The sequence below is a fragment of the Ammodytes marinus genome (genome assembly GCF_949987685.1).
Source record: "Ammodytes marinus genome assembly, chromosome: 3".
Taxonomy (NCBI): Eukaryota; Metazoa; Chordata; class Actinopteri; order Uranoscopiformes; family Ammodytidae; genus Ammodytes; species Ammodytes marinus.
In genome coordinates, this window is record NC_137232.1 from 22,353,389 (window position 1) to 22,368,504 (window position 15,116).

General features: G+C 39.9%; 1 protein-coding gene across 1 annotated transcript; it reads left to right on the plus strand.

The window, feature by feature from the left end:
* The first annotated feature begins 2,840 nt into the window (after window positions 1-2,840).
* calm3a (calmodulin 3a (phosphorylase kinase, delta)) lies at window positions 2,841-10,946 on the plus strand. Its single transcript, XM_080054138.1, has 6 exons — window positions 2,841-3,071; window positions 7,090-7,120; window positions 7,521-7,664; window positions 8,053-8,159; window positions 8,754-8,889; window positions 9,234-10,946. Exons 1-6 carry the CDS (start codon window positions 3,069-3,071, stop codon window positions 9,260-9,262), a joined length of 450 nt encoding a protein of 149 aa, XP_079910264.1. The 5' UTR covers window positions 2,841-3,068; the 3' UTR covers window positions 9,263-10,946.
* The last annotated feature ends 4,170 nt before the right edge of the window (window positions 10,947-15,116 follow it).

Consider the following 15,116-nt stretch of genomic DNA (forward strand, 5'->3'; position numbering starts at 1 on the left):
GTGTAATTAACACATTTAAAGTAATAAATGAAGGGCTAGGTCTCATTTCAACATTGGGGAACACACATTAAAAGCTGGGGTCTGGGGGTTGTCCCCCAGAAAAATTTGAGGTTCGAACACTTCATTTTGTGCATTTTGGTTAATTTTTATGCAGTAATTTGTGTCTTCTGTATTTATTTATTTATGGTGGAAATGTTAAGGAAAAGACAACTCGCTCCCATTGACACACATCTAATGGAATATAAATCAAGGCACTGAGGCATTCTGTATTGCATTCAAATATTTATTCTACTTTATTGTTCAAAACGTTCTACACATTGAAAACGTATCACCTTTTGGAGTGTTTTTTTGTAGGACTCACTACTCATGATGCAGCAGCAGTGTTAACTATTATGACACTATACATTGGAAATAAACAGGGTGGGCTATCAGCAGTCAACTAGGCAGATAGTTCCATGGCTATCAGCAGCTAGCTAACGTTAGTTTGTTAGCTAAACTTTAGGCAAAAGAGTTAGAAACCAGATAATGTTAGCATCCATCCTTAGACACTTGACCTAATCTAATTCACCTTGAATGTGAGAAAGTGCATCGTATTGGGCTTGACAAGCTCACTATCTAACAACTTACATTGGGACCACTACACTGCCTGCTGCACTGCGGGAGGCTGACCAGCCGTCTGCAACGAGAGGCAGAGGCCAGCCGAACTTCGCAAGTTTAATAAGTGGGGAATGAATACAAACAATTAGGAGGGATATTTAAGTGTTTCGACCCCTGTACTGTTTTTACTGTTACGGGGGACGCATCCCCTCCGTGCGTTTCAAAAAATAAAAAAAATAAAAAATATGATAATTTTTTTTTTTTTTTTAATAATTCATAATTCAATGCCGGTGACTTGACATTTTCTGCTACCCGTCAGATTTTGCTCCCTAGTGGTTCTGCGCATGCGCATTCCGAAAATAACAATCCTGCGTGAGCAGCCGTCAGATTCTGCTACCTTTTTTTGCTACCGAGTATTTTCTTCAAAACATGTTTTTAACTGCGTAATTATGCTACACATATGTTTAAATTGTGCCTTTTGACCTGTGAGCATGTAGACACTGGCTTTGCTGCTGAATATAGAAATAAAATGATAGGCTTTTCTATGTGTTAACTTTACCAGACTCGGAGTGGAGAAAGTTTTCGCCGGTGGTGGTGGTGGGAGGGGGGTGTACATAGGTAGTGGTGTAAAATAACGTGATTCTGTAGCGGGAGCATTATTTGATAGAGACAATTGATCTCACATTATACCCTACTAAATCTATAATAACGTTATAAAGTATAGGCTATTAAACACTAACAGCATCACAATATGCTCCCCATATTCCTACAGTGTAGGCTACACTGTGTGTAGGCCTACATAGGGTGAGTAGTGGTGTAAAATAACGTGATTCTGTAGTGGATGCATCGTTTGATGAGGTAATTGTCTATACGCTACTATGACGTAGGGTAGCATTTTCTGATAGGTAGCAAAATCTGACGAGGGAGCAGAAAATGTCAGAACACCGGCCGCGGGCCGCCAGATATGCTTCGGCCCGCGGACCGCACTTTGAGAACCACTGCGGTAAAGACATGTTGCGGAAATGACATTTTTGCTAATATTGCAGATTCATGGCAGCTATCAAGGTCTGCTATGTTAGCTTTGTCTCTTGGCAACTAATATACATGAATACTACAGTAATATTAACTTATTTTTTAAATATAGTCCAAAATACACAATTTCTAAGCTGTATGGTAAGGACACACAATTAATACTTCCAAAGAAAAGATGATCTTTACTTTGTTATTCTGGATTTTGAGGGTCACCTAGTGTGGGTGGCCCAGCCTGTCAACCATGTGCTCACTTACTTACTTCTTTTTCTATAGAAACTAGATTTGTTTGGCTTTGGAAAAAAAATGTCACTATGGTATTTGTTCAGTGTTGCGGTAAGGACTCAAATGTGTGGGACATGCACATTTAGATGAAAAAATCATATAAATAAGCAGTAAACTAAAATAATTATTTTAATATGGTGTAAAGTAATGTGTTTATTAAACAATTGCATTTGAAATAATGTCATATTTTAATTTAATTAACCTCATTTTACGTATCTCAACATTGAGAACACAGGTGTGGGACATGAACAAAAGTGGTGTTTTTGGACCCATAATGCTTCATAAATTGCATTAAATCACATTTTTTTGTGATCATTCTTTAAGCCATGGTGTATAATAACACTGTGTTTACATTGATCAAGCATCATATGACAAATTTTAACATAAATCCCAAATTTCACTGCTGGGACATAAAAATGCCCGTAGTTGCAGAAACACCCATATAGCAATAATTAATATATATTGCAATTAAAACATTTTAATATGTAGGCTACAGTGTTCAGTGGTTTTTCAGTGCGTTGAGTGGGAAGACCAAAGGTGTACCGGCGGAGGGATACAGTATGAAAACTAAGGCATAGCACGCTGATGCTACGTTAAATTCAGTTCCCCCGTCGAGATCTATTCCTTCGACGCCGAGTAGAGCTGCTGTGATCCTACATCTGAAGCTCCATAAAGAGTGCACTGCAAATGCTCAAAATAAATTCATAGATAGATAGATAGATAGATAGATAGATAGATAGATAGATAGATAGATAGATAGATAGATAGATAGATAGATAGATAGATAGATAGATAGATAGATAGATAGATAGATAGATAGATAGATTCAGCCACAGTAGGCCTACCTCAGTGTCACGAGCAGCAAAGCATCTCCCGAGCAAGATTTTCGCGAGCACGCGCTCTAGGGCTGAGGGGGAAACACATCTCGACGGGGAACTGAATTTGACACGACACCTGGCGTCACTGGATTGAGTTTTCCGGTCAACTCTGCCGCAACACCAGGATACCATCAGATTTCCCGAAAGCTGAAGCGTAATTGTAATAACGTTTGATATCATTTGAATACCAAATTAGAATAACAACTTCGTACGGCAATTAAAAATCCGTACACTGGGCGTTTTGTCATCTTCACGGAGCTTGAAAAGTCGAACGGGACAATGGTGAGTTGTCTACAGGCTTTGCTAACGGGAATTATTGTAGGCTACTGCTCTGCGGCGGTCTGTGCATTACATCTAGCCTACTAGGAGGTTATCCTTGCATTGAAGCATGTCCTCCGCTGGGCATCTTATAACCCAATGTAAACGTGCATACGATAAGGACAAACGATTGTTTTCTCTCTTTTTTGCCAGTTCGTAATCTGTAGAAAATCCTGCGGCCGACATGCACATAATGTTACCGATATCTCAAAAGCCAGTTTACACTATATCAATTTGTCAATCTTGTTTTATGCATTCAGATGGGATGACAGCAAACCATTTTATTTCACGTCGCGTTGGAGGAAATAGGCCGCGTGCTTCCTCGTGTAATGTTGTCTCGGTAGCCTGACATGTCCGTCCGATTTGCTGAAGAGTTTGTTAATACTGCGGTTTAACCTGTATGATCGGAGAAGGTTTTGCAGCGTTTTTATTTATTTATTCATTCATTTATTTTATTTAATCGTTTGCCAGGATTCGAGAGTGGGCGTGGTAGTGGCGAGGGGGGAGGGTTACTGCTGTGTAAAAATAGACCATCCAGCGTTAACGTGATCTTGAATCCCATCTCGTTAATCTCTCAAGACATATCAAGAACTCTGGCTTTACTGCGTCGCTAACTAACATTTGACATCCAACATCACAAGTTGCTGCAACATGGGCAGGACCTCTTGCAGGAGGCTCACCAGAAGGGTTTTGAATACAGTGTGAAATGCGCAACAAGCTGAAAAAAGAGCTGATAAGAGCTTCTTATCGCTTGCAACTGCGATTCCATGACGACACCGCTCACGAGTAGAAGTAGCCTACCCTGCTCGCCGTTTGCAACAATTGTTTGCCATATGTCACGGTGCTTGTTGATGGGTTTGCGTTGCAACAGTTTTTAGACTAGTTCTCGCAGCACCACCATGACAGCATCTCTCCTCCATTACGTATTGCGCCAGAACGTTGAACCGCATTCTGCTCCTGCTGAATGATCCTCTTTGCCACCCCTCCTTCTGCGCCTCCCTTCCCCCCGCATTGAACCAAACCATGCTTGGTGCAGTAGGCTTTCAGGACCGCAGTGCATCCTCCAAAATGGCAACTAGGCCTATGTGTGTATTGTGTAATATAATATCTCTCGTCCTTTTATTCTTAACTTCTGTTGTTCTTTTTGTTAAATAACAGTCTCATGGTCTGTGTGTGTGTGTGTGTGTGTTGACTGTATAATCCAAAAAATCCCCTGCAGCCCCTGTATATTTCTGTCCTCAACATCTGAATATGTGACAGGATCGCTTGGTTACTGATAAGTTGAAAGGCAGCAATACTGTTTTTGCAGCCTTACACACCCTTACACGCTCAACTCTACTGTGCTCCGATCCACACACTGCTTGCTTCAGCGACACTAAATTGGTTGGCAGTGGACAGAAAGGATAGTCTGCAGTCTGTCTTGCTCCCTTCATTTACCCCCCCCCCCTTTCCAACCAACACAGTGACTCATTGAAATTAATTGGAGGAACACATGGCTTTACCACCACCCTGAGCTATGGAAATGTTAGCTTTAATGTCTTTGGGATTGAAAATGCAAGTGGATTGTTAGAAATGTGTTTAGAAATAAACCTGTTTATTTTATACAGTAGCCTATCTCTAGTAGCTATAAGACTTCAATTGATTTAAGTGTAGCTCTGTACGTTAAATGTAAGTATACAGCATTTAAGTTGTTATTATTCCTGATCTTGCCAGTTGTTTCCTGGTCCTCTGAGAATAATTTCCTTACACTGACTCAAAGCAGTAAGCACTGTAGAGCAACAGTTGGCACAGGGGTTAGTCTTTGATCATAAGCGGAGCCTCACATCTGTTCAGTAAAAAAAAAATAAGAGAAAAAGAGATACAAAAGAGGTGGTTTGTCGTGGTGATATTCTGTGTGCTACATCGGTGACCCTGTTCTTGTGTCTCACTAATTATAGCAGGCGTGTGTATTTCGGGGCTCTGGAGTATTTATACCCGTCCCCTCATCACACTTTCTCAGCCTGAAGTGAGCATGTTGACTGACTTAGACAGGCCCGGCAAGACCTCATGAGGATGGCAAGATGACGTCTTGTTGAAAAGTTGAATAAGGAATTGGTCGTGTGTGATTGCAAACTTTTTCATGTAGTAAAAGTGGTAATAAAAAAAATAAAAATAAAACATGTTTCCTTTTTATTAAGTGCCAAACAGGGTTAAACAATAGTTTTTGATTTTTAATTTCCCCATCTGTGTGGATAGCCTTTAGCTCGGCCGTAGGTAACGCCTGGGTCCAGCCGTCCAATAAAATAATCGTCTGATTTGAATGAGTTTGTTCGGAGTGGGTTTGCATTGGAGTCTATATGTTTAGGTCGTTTACATGGTGGACTCTGCTGCAGGTGCTTCTCCTTAGGCCTACCCAAAGCTTTCATCTCCAAAGTCACTGCGCTGAAAATTCTTTATTAAAGTCACACATTTGTTGGCATGAAAGGAGCAGCAGCAGTGTCACATTGATGTAAGACTGTGAAATAATGAAATCGTTATTACAAGACACTTAACAAATAACTTATAAATGACTTACTTAGTAGTGGCTTCTAATCATGTGGCTTCTAATCATGACCAACAGAAACATTGTGAATAGAAATCAGAAGAGACGGTCACTAATTGCACCTGTGTAGCTAGTAATGTTTTTCACCATATTGCACCATCCTGCATAAAGAGTGCTTCAATATAGTAGTAAATTGTAGTTATAATATGTTTTTACCCCTTTATCCTGAGAGCAAGGGTTAACATAGGTTTAGCTTATTGCCTACATAAACAAGTGCTTTTTGCATACTGTTGCTAGAGAAAGGGGCTTATAACAACTGTATCTCACTGTTGTCTCTCATGACACATCTTGGATGTGTGGTTTTCACAATGTTTTAGTGTGATATTCAGTGTGAACCAACTCAATTAAATATTCATTGCTTTCTTAAAGTGGCTATGAGGAACATTGGCGGTTGGCGGCCCCTTTTGACAAAAGCGGTAGTATTTATACGATGCCAGCTGTCGTAAAGCTGTTTTCTAGCGCGTGCCGGACGTTGAGAGTGTCAAATGATTAGGACGCAATATAGTGCATGTCCGTGTTGAAAGTGTGAGAGGGTACGGAATCTTTTCGGCTCCGTGAGAGTGGTTAGTGACACAGCATCAACTAATGCCAGTCAGTGCTACACACACCTGATTGCAATGAGTTGATGCAGTGTCACTAACCACTCTCACGGAGCTGAAAGATTACGTGCCCTCAGAGAAAGCGAATGAACGAGAGACGGCAGGATGGATCACCATGAGGTGATGGGACATGTGTTTATGTTGTTTTAATGATTATTTCAGATGAATAATGGTCATCTGATCATGATGAAGCAGTCCTGCAATGTTCACTTTGGAGTAAACACTGCAGGACTGGTTTACTCATGTTAAATTGTTTACCCTCCTCCCGCCCGTCTATCACTCTCCCTTTTAGCTTTTAGTTGTTCTTCATTGAATTTTCTTTTTTTCTTTCATGGTCCTGCCCCGTTATCAGCCATTATGACGACAAATAACTTTCTCAAACAAGGCTTCTCTTCCCTTACCTAGAGGGAATGGCTACTCAAATCGCGTTGCTGCGCTACACTGAAATCTGCGACCAATACGAATATGTGACCATAGAGCCTGCATGCGCAAGCCGAAAATCGGACTGGGTGTGCGACCAGTCCAAAAGCATTAATAAAAACTATATAAAAACTGCTTTCTTTGCACTGATGGTCTTGTTTGCTGTTAAAGGTAATTTATGATTATCAGAGGAAAGATTAGGCTGTTTTAAAGATATTTAAAAGTTCCTTATAGCCACTTTAAGGCTTAAAAATTGCTGATTTAAGTTCATCTAATTGGCAATATGTGATCAAATAAATAATTATCGTTAACAGGGCTGCCCAGAATATTTGATATTATAGACTAAAAGTGTTATAACAATGTCTTATTCTTTTGTTGACAGGCTGACCAGTTGACTGAGGAACAGATTGCTGGTGAGTGTTTACCCTAACTAGTGTTTTGTTTACCCACCATCAAACCTACAAAAAGTGTAAGGTGTCTAGAGATTAAAGGAACTGAGGTGTGTGAGGATTTGAGGTGGTTGTGATTATAGTCTTCACCTACTAATGACCGAATGACTTAAATACATTTACATGGCGTCCTTAAGTGTAAATAACACCATGAGGAACAAGAGTTTGAGTTGCAGGATGGATCCTCACACGAAAAGCTCAAATACGCACATTTATATTAGACATTTTGCAGCGGATGCACCAGTGCTTTTAGTCAGGCTTAGCTGTTGTGTAGATCAAGGATCACACAATTTTTGTTTCTGCCTCAAAAGTCGAGTGCCTGTATCAACGGTAACGCTCCAGTGTTATTCCTGTGAATATACAGAGTTCAAGGAGGCATTCTCGCTGTTCGACAAGGATGGCGATGGTACAATCACCACCAAAGAGCTTGGGACTGTGATGCGCTCGCTGGGACAGAACCCCACTGAGGCCGAGCTGCAGGACATGATCAATGAAGTGGATGCGGACGGTGAGGAAAAGAACGCAGAAGAAAATTCTACTTGTTAAAAACGTACATTGACTACAATGTTACGGATCTTCCTCTTGCCTTAAAAGATGTATGTACTGTACTTCCAGAAATATTTTAAGGCATGGCTGGCAAATACGAACATGCCTGAAATAAACTTAAATTTGCCAGTAGTATCGACAAAGCAGATGTAGTTTGGGGCTTTGCTTTAGATTGAATACAACCTGTGTTTGAAGCCGTGTTATTTTATGCATTGGTAGTAAATATACAGTATAGGGTTTTTTCTTCTATATTTTGTTGCGTTCCTCTTTGATTGATTTGCTCAGTTTTTCAATGAAATTACTTTGTGACCAAACTAACACAATAACTCTTAACTTCTTTCTGTTCGTAGGTAATGGCACAATTGACTTTCCCGAGTTCTTGACCATGATGGCCAGAAAGATGAAAGATACAGACAGTGAGGAGGAGATCAGAGAAGCCTTCAGAGTTTTCGACAAGGTACGTTGGGACCGGATGGGCAGAGAATATTAACTAGCATCAGTCTAGAAGCTCTTTGACGACTATTTTATATCCACTGTATCTGTGTGGTGGCAAGCTACCTGCATTTTGAATATACAAAACACGTTCAAACTTTTTATTTAAATTCTAAAATTAATTAAATTACAATAGTCTAACCGGGTATAGACAACGAGTATCCTAACGTTTATGCTCTGCTCAGAACGGGAGACAACAGAATGTGCGTGCATGTGTTTGATAGTATCCTCTTTTGATAGGTCCATGGTAGTATCCAGCTCTCAATGTTGCTGCACACACACGGCGTGGGGCATTAACGGTGTCAGTCGGCACCTTTTTATAATAGGTCCATAGTAGGCACAAAATTGCACTATTTTGAAAGGACACGTTGCGGCTTCCTGGGCTTAGCACCGCCCAAGACGATTGTGATTGGTTTAAATAAATGAATACAGGCAAGCCCAATTTTTCCTATAATCCTCAATACAATATAGCATGGTTCCAGACCATGATACTATTGTAGCTGTAGTGTGGTCTGACTGTGCGAGCCTACAATTACAATAATTGTTCTGTTGTCTGCAGGATGGTAACGGCTACATCAGTGCAGCAGAGCTACGGCACGTCATGACCAACCTAGGAGAGAAGCTCACTGATGAGGAGGTGGACGAAATGATCCGCGAAGCTGACATTGATGGTGATGGTCAAGTCAACTATGAGGGTGAGATTTTGTTCCTGTTTGATTTCTGCCTTGTGCTGCAAATGAAAACGCATGTTCAGGATATACAGGTAACAGTCATGCACAAAGAACAGCCCTGCTTTGCTACTAATCAGAGCAAGGAACACATTTATTACTTTACATTCCTAAGATAAAAACCAATTTTTTTTTCACAACATATCCTTTATAATAATTATGATAATACCCTTTACAAAGACAGCCATAACAAACAAATGAGGCAAATAAAGAAATAAAAAGGATTAATAGTATTTTTGCAATTTCTGTTGCCAAAAATATCAGTTTTTGCATCTGTCATTCACGCGTTGCTTCTCTGTTGTTTTTTACAGAGTTTGTCCAGATGATGACCGCCAAGTGAAGAGAACACTGACACATTTTCTCAACGTTGCTTGTCCTCCTAAGATCACTATCTTTAAGAACCAGAAAAAAGGATCAATATTTAAATGATAAACTTCTTCCCCAAAAATCACTTCTCTGTAGAATTTAGCAAATTTGCGCTTCAGCACATCCAACTACTTCTAAGGTATCTGTTTAGCAAACACCAACAGAATAATTCCTAGAGAAGTAAATGGACCAAGCTTTAAGAGGGCGGACGCCCCGTACTTCAGACCAAGATTCTTTTGAGTCTCCCAGCTCCTGATTAATTTAGAGGAAAGAGCAACACTGAAAAGGCAGAGGGATAGGAACCCATGCCACAGTCCGTATAGAGAAGTTAGCCATTCAATTCTTTCCAATATTCAAACACAGTTTCACCAGTGGTGATTCTCTTAAATTCTGAATAGAGTACTCCTCTTGCATGCACCCTTTGTGTGGCGCTCTCTTGTCACAACAAGGAGGCTCTGATCCCAACAGAGGTAGTGGTCAGGTTGTGTACACACTGGAGGTATATACATAACTATATAGCTATATATCTGTAAAATTTGTGTCACTATTGATTATTGCGAGAGCAAATAGTTGCGGTGTAGGGTGTTCATTGGTGCTCGGTTGGAGGTGAGCGTTCTTATACCTTGAAGAGTTGGGACAGGAACGACAGGCTGGAAAGTGCGGATGGTTTTTTCCCCCTCGGGGATGTGATATTGTCTTGTTCTGAGTCGCGGGCTTTACATGGCCTGCAGCACTGACCGGAGACAGTAGTATGTTGTATTGCTTCAGGACGATTATGAGGAAAACACACTTGAGGACTGCAGTTGATGCATTTGTTCTGCAAACAGATATCCTGATGATACAATATTGATTTAATGCTTTATAAATGTGTTCTCAAATATAAATGTATTGATGACAAACTTTAGTCACAAAATATATCTATATATATATATATATTAGTGTGTCGTAAAGTTTGCGTTGCCTATTGTTGTAGTAAATGACCTGTGACATGTTTTCTCTTTTTGAATTGTGCCATAATATTCTAAAACGCCTCCACCTTCTTGCAAGACTTGTAGTTCATTAGAATATAAAACATCTACTTAATATAATAATAACATATAAAAATACATCTGTTTAACATATTTGCACTTTGGTATAAACCACGTGGATAATAATAATAAAAAAGAAAGTAACCAAATGTCACTGTTGCTGCTGCTATAACAACTCATTTGTTGCATTAAATTTGCGTCTGTGTTGGTGTCTGATTTGTAGTCTGGTGATTCAAACTTCAGTCTGCTTGCTGTTTTATTGAACCGAATACATAAACTGTATATTCACAAACACTACTTACAGTGGGGTTGATGTGTTCCTTTTTGGGCTATTAGAATGGGACTCTTAAGATATGAGTGAAATGGGGTTGTAGCAAAGATTTTCGGCTTTAGACAAGAGATTGGTTACAGCGTTTTTTGAACAGTCGGCTGAATTTGAGTTAGCTGAGGCATCTTATCATCCCCTCAAAACTGGAAACTTAAATACTGCTCTGTTTGATGCGTTATAAATGGGTACCTTTGATTCAGATGTCGGGAGGTAAATGGTTAATTGACTGTTAACTTCTGAAGGGATCTCTAAAAATGTAAAGATGTGATATTTTCCATAAATCAATAAATTGACTGAGCTTTACTTCACCTGCATTTCATTGTCATGTTTCATCAAACATGGATCTGTTTCTATTTATTTGAAGCCACTTGATATTTACAAATTCCCTCTCTTCAATATTGCACTTCAATCCTCTCCCTGCCAGTGTCCCTTTGCCAGAAAGGACCGCTAATCCCAGACAGTCTCAGATTGGGTAGAAGCAGGTTACCCTAGCCCTTCACTGGAGAAACTGTCCCAGGCACTGGCTATATTTAGTGGCTCATGAGATTTCTGCAGGAGCCTGTGGTAATCTAGGTCAGCCAGGGTCGCAACCTCTCACCCACACACTCTAAATGTGGAATGCCTTCTCCTCAACAGGCACGATGCAAAGCCAATGGGACGAGGCTTTATCTGGAGCAGGTAGAAGTGATTGGATTGTGCCCACATACTAATCGTGTGGTTAAGTAGATAAAGAAGATGAATTAGTATACAGGAGCGCACTCAGGTGGACAGTAAGACCTGCAGCATCTCAGGCACAGGCAGGTGTAATCATCCCTGTTTGGTTGTGTGAAGGACGGCTTGAGATGCTCACTGTTGTAGCATAATGTAATTCTCACAGAGGGCATGAAGATTTATACTATATATATTATACTTTTTTGAAGTGAAATTGTTTTATCTGATGCACTTTGAATTTAAATTATACAGATAAGGACGGTCCAGGTTTAATACTTGGTTTTGAAATGTATGTTTAACTCCACTACGTTTATTTGACAGCTATAGTAATTCTATTCAATTCAATTAACTTCAGCCGCTAGGAACTTCATTTGTGCAGTAATCTACTTTTCAGATAACAATTCTACATAAAATAAAAACATAAATGATGACTTCATAACTCATGCAATATAACAAACTTGTGGGCGGCTTTGGCTAAGCAGGTCGGGCGGTCGTCTAGTATTTGCAGGGTTGGTGGTCACATGTCAAAGTGTGTCTGGGCAAGACACTTATCCCCAAGTTGCTCCCAATGACTCCTGCCTTTGGCGTATGAGTGTGGATGAATGGCTTAGTGAGAGGCAAACATTGTACCGGTAGTTAGATCAGCCTAATAATATCTGATGGGCAGCAGCCTCTGCGATCAGTGCGGGAATGTGTGTGAACTGGGTGAATGCGACAGAAGTGTAAAGCACTTTAAGTGGGCAAGTCTGACTAGGATCTTGCTATTACAAGACCACTTACAAACAAAACTACCCAAAGCATATATAACTGTTAAAACTGGCTCTGCTTTAATGCATTTTATTAATTATAAGTTGATAGTTATTTAATGAAAGGCAGCTTTCTGCATAATGGGGACTCTGTTTTATGATACTTTAAGTACATTTTGTCACTGATACTTCAGGGCCAATAGTAAAATTCTAAATGCAATACAGTGTGGCATTTCAAGTAAAGCATCTAAATATTACTTCCACCATTCATTGGTATTAGCTAATATTGTGTTTATTCACTATTACTGATATATGCCTGTGTATGTATGTAGCATTTTACTGTTGCACTATAGGTCGAAGTAGTGCTAATTTTATCATGTTAATGTAGCAAAGGATTTAACCATAACTTCACCACTTGGTGGTAGTATTTCAACATCTTCCGAGTCCAGTCTCAACTTAGTGCAGGTGCAGCACATTGAGTGTTGTTGAGATAAGAAGGAGAAAAGACGGCATAAATGAAAACAGCGGATTAGTGAATGATAAATTGCAGCTGGTTTTGAGCCAGCCAGTTTCTTCTTTAAATGAAGGGGGGGGTTGTGTGTGTGAACACTCCTGGGTTTCCTTTAGCAAAGCACCACACCCTCTACACATAATTGAGTACAATCTGCAATGTAACCTAATCACCCCTTGGCTTGAGAAACACTGAGCATTGTTGTTCATTTCATTATGCCTGTGGGACGGTATTGTGGAGTGATATGTACCATGCACTAAACAATGCAGACTCCTGAACAATCTCCCTATTTTGGGAATAACATGTTTGTGCAGTGCATTGAGATGTACAGTATAAGCACAATGAATCCCCTTCCAGTAACATACACTACATAAACCTTACATCTGCTGTTTGGATGTGTCACATCCCGGCTCAAGGGACGGACAAAGAGGAGACCACACAAGAGAGTTAGTTTAACCAAATTATAATTTATTTAACCAATTTTAAATTAATCTAATAAAGAGTGTGTGAATGTCAGTAATCAGTAGTGAGTGCAGTGTCTGTGTGAGTGAAGAGTGTATGGGGTGTGTAAAACAGCACTAACTAAACCAAACCAAACCAAACCAAACCAACCCAACCCAACCCAACCAAAACAAACCATATGTCCAGGGAGGGAGACCCAAGTGGCTGATTACTGCCGCTTTTATAGCTCAGGAGAGCAGCCAGCATGGGTGTTGGTGATATGCAATCAGCTCCTGGCAGCCTGCCAATCAGGAGGTGCCAGGAGCTGTCACAGATGTGATGTCACTGTCGCCTCTTTCTCGTCAACCGTTCTCCCTTTCGATGTGACCAAACCTTGTAAACACATTTGCTTTCCCCCCGCACGCTGTGTTCACACGACATCCTTAAGCTGCCATTTCTTTCGAGATGCTGTCAACATTCAGAATCTAAAAACAGTAGGTACGAATAGAAGTCCACTCACATCTCCAGCTGAATTGTTCCCATTCTGGCCTTCTTAAAAGGCTAACTATGTCTTCAAGTCTATTTTGTGCGACAAAACCTCCAACTCTCTGCCACTCCAGGGAGAAGAAGGCTAATTAGCTTTTGTAAAACTCTCTTCTGGCTGTACAAAGTTTTCTGTGTGCTCAACGTTTTGCCTTAGAGATACAGTGTTTACTCATATGTCATGGATGTGTCAGAGGTTGGAAAGGCACATCCATTGTTAAACACATTCCAAAACCATTTCTTTAAATTGTTTGTATTTATTTAAAAAAAAAGTTGACTGGATGGAGAGAGATTCTTATGTAACATGGGTCCCTGGTTGGTGTTAAACCGGGGATGCCGTGGTTATGTGGTGTCCATCTTAACCATTCATCCGCCAGGACGCTCCTCCTTTTATTGTTTTTCTGGAAATTTCTTAGGACGGACACAAAGTCGCATTCATTTACCGCACTTACCGCTGCACACTGAAACCAGATGTTATTGTAATATATTTACCGGAGACATAGCAAAACACAAATGTCTGACGTCTACAATGTGGTCGTGTGGTATTTCCTCAACCTAATAAGCTATTTGGTTGAGTGTTGACTGATATTGATTTGAAAAATGTGTTCAGCTGTATTCTCTAATAAAGGTAATTCTGATTTTATTTTCCATTTCTAGTTTCAAGCAAATTCAAAAATGTCCAGTTTCGACCAACTGGAACTCGCAGAGGCCATGCCACCTTTTCTGTTATTATTAAAGGATAACGCAAAAAAATCTCTCTATGGAATATGTGACGAGAAATGTTCCTTATGTGCTCGTATGATCACATCAAATTCTTATGAAAACTAATCATTCAGTAGTATTCCAGGAACAAGGGGACGTATTGTAGAAGATAGTAGTATCATTGTTTAGTCACTGTTGTGGGGTACATAGGCACATAAAATATTAAATTAAATTAAATTAAATGAACGGATGTGACTCAAATAAATAAAAAAAACATTGGTTTAGGGAAGATTGTTCTATTGCCTTGAATGGTTGGATTTTACTTTATTATTCCATCAACGCATCATTGATGTAGTTTTAAATAAGATATTCCGACTGGGACACTTTTCTTATTCTAAACCACAATCACCTTGTTTTTCCCCCTGAGTGTGTACAGGAACTTTGAAAGCAGCTTTAACTCCCTTAATAGCTGTTGAAAAAGTATTGTACTGAAAAATGTCAACTGTAGTTTCTGATGTTTAGTGTTCGTTCCAAGTGTCTTTTGTGTACTGCACCTAAGTCATTTTTAAAACATCAATGCAGAAGGTATTTACCACTGGCAAAACCTTCTCAACTCAGGGCCTGCTTGCATTTTCATTCCAGCATCCCCTTTCTCTCAAACAAAACACACGGTCTTCATCAGGATATGGACTTTGCATATTTGACCTTCTTGAGCTTGAATGAATGAGTCATTTAATTCAAGCTTTCAGCCAATATGGATGAGAACTCACTTCTCCTCAGGAAAACAAAAAGTTTGAAGATACACTACAACATAGCTT

What these genes read in the sequence shown, in the direction of transcription:
- calm3a (XM_080054138.1), top strand. An exon ending in CCTTCAGAGTTTTCGACAAG is followed by an intron (nt 8,160 to 8,753) that starts GTACGTTGGGAC and finishes TGTTGTCTGCAG; the next exon opens with GATGGTAACGGCTACATCAG. An exon ending in TGGTCAAGTCAACTATGAGG is followed by an intron (nt 8,890 to 9,233) that starts GTGAGATTTTGT and finishes TGTTTTTTACAG; the next exon opens with AGTTTGTCCAGATGATGACC.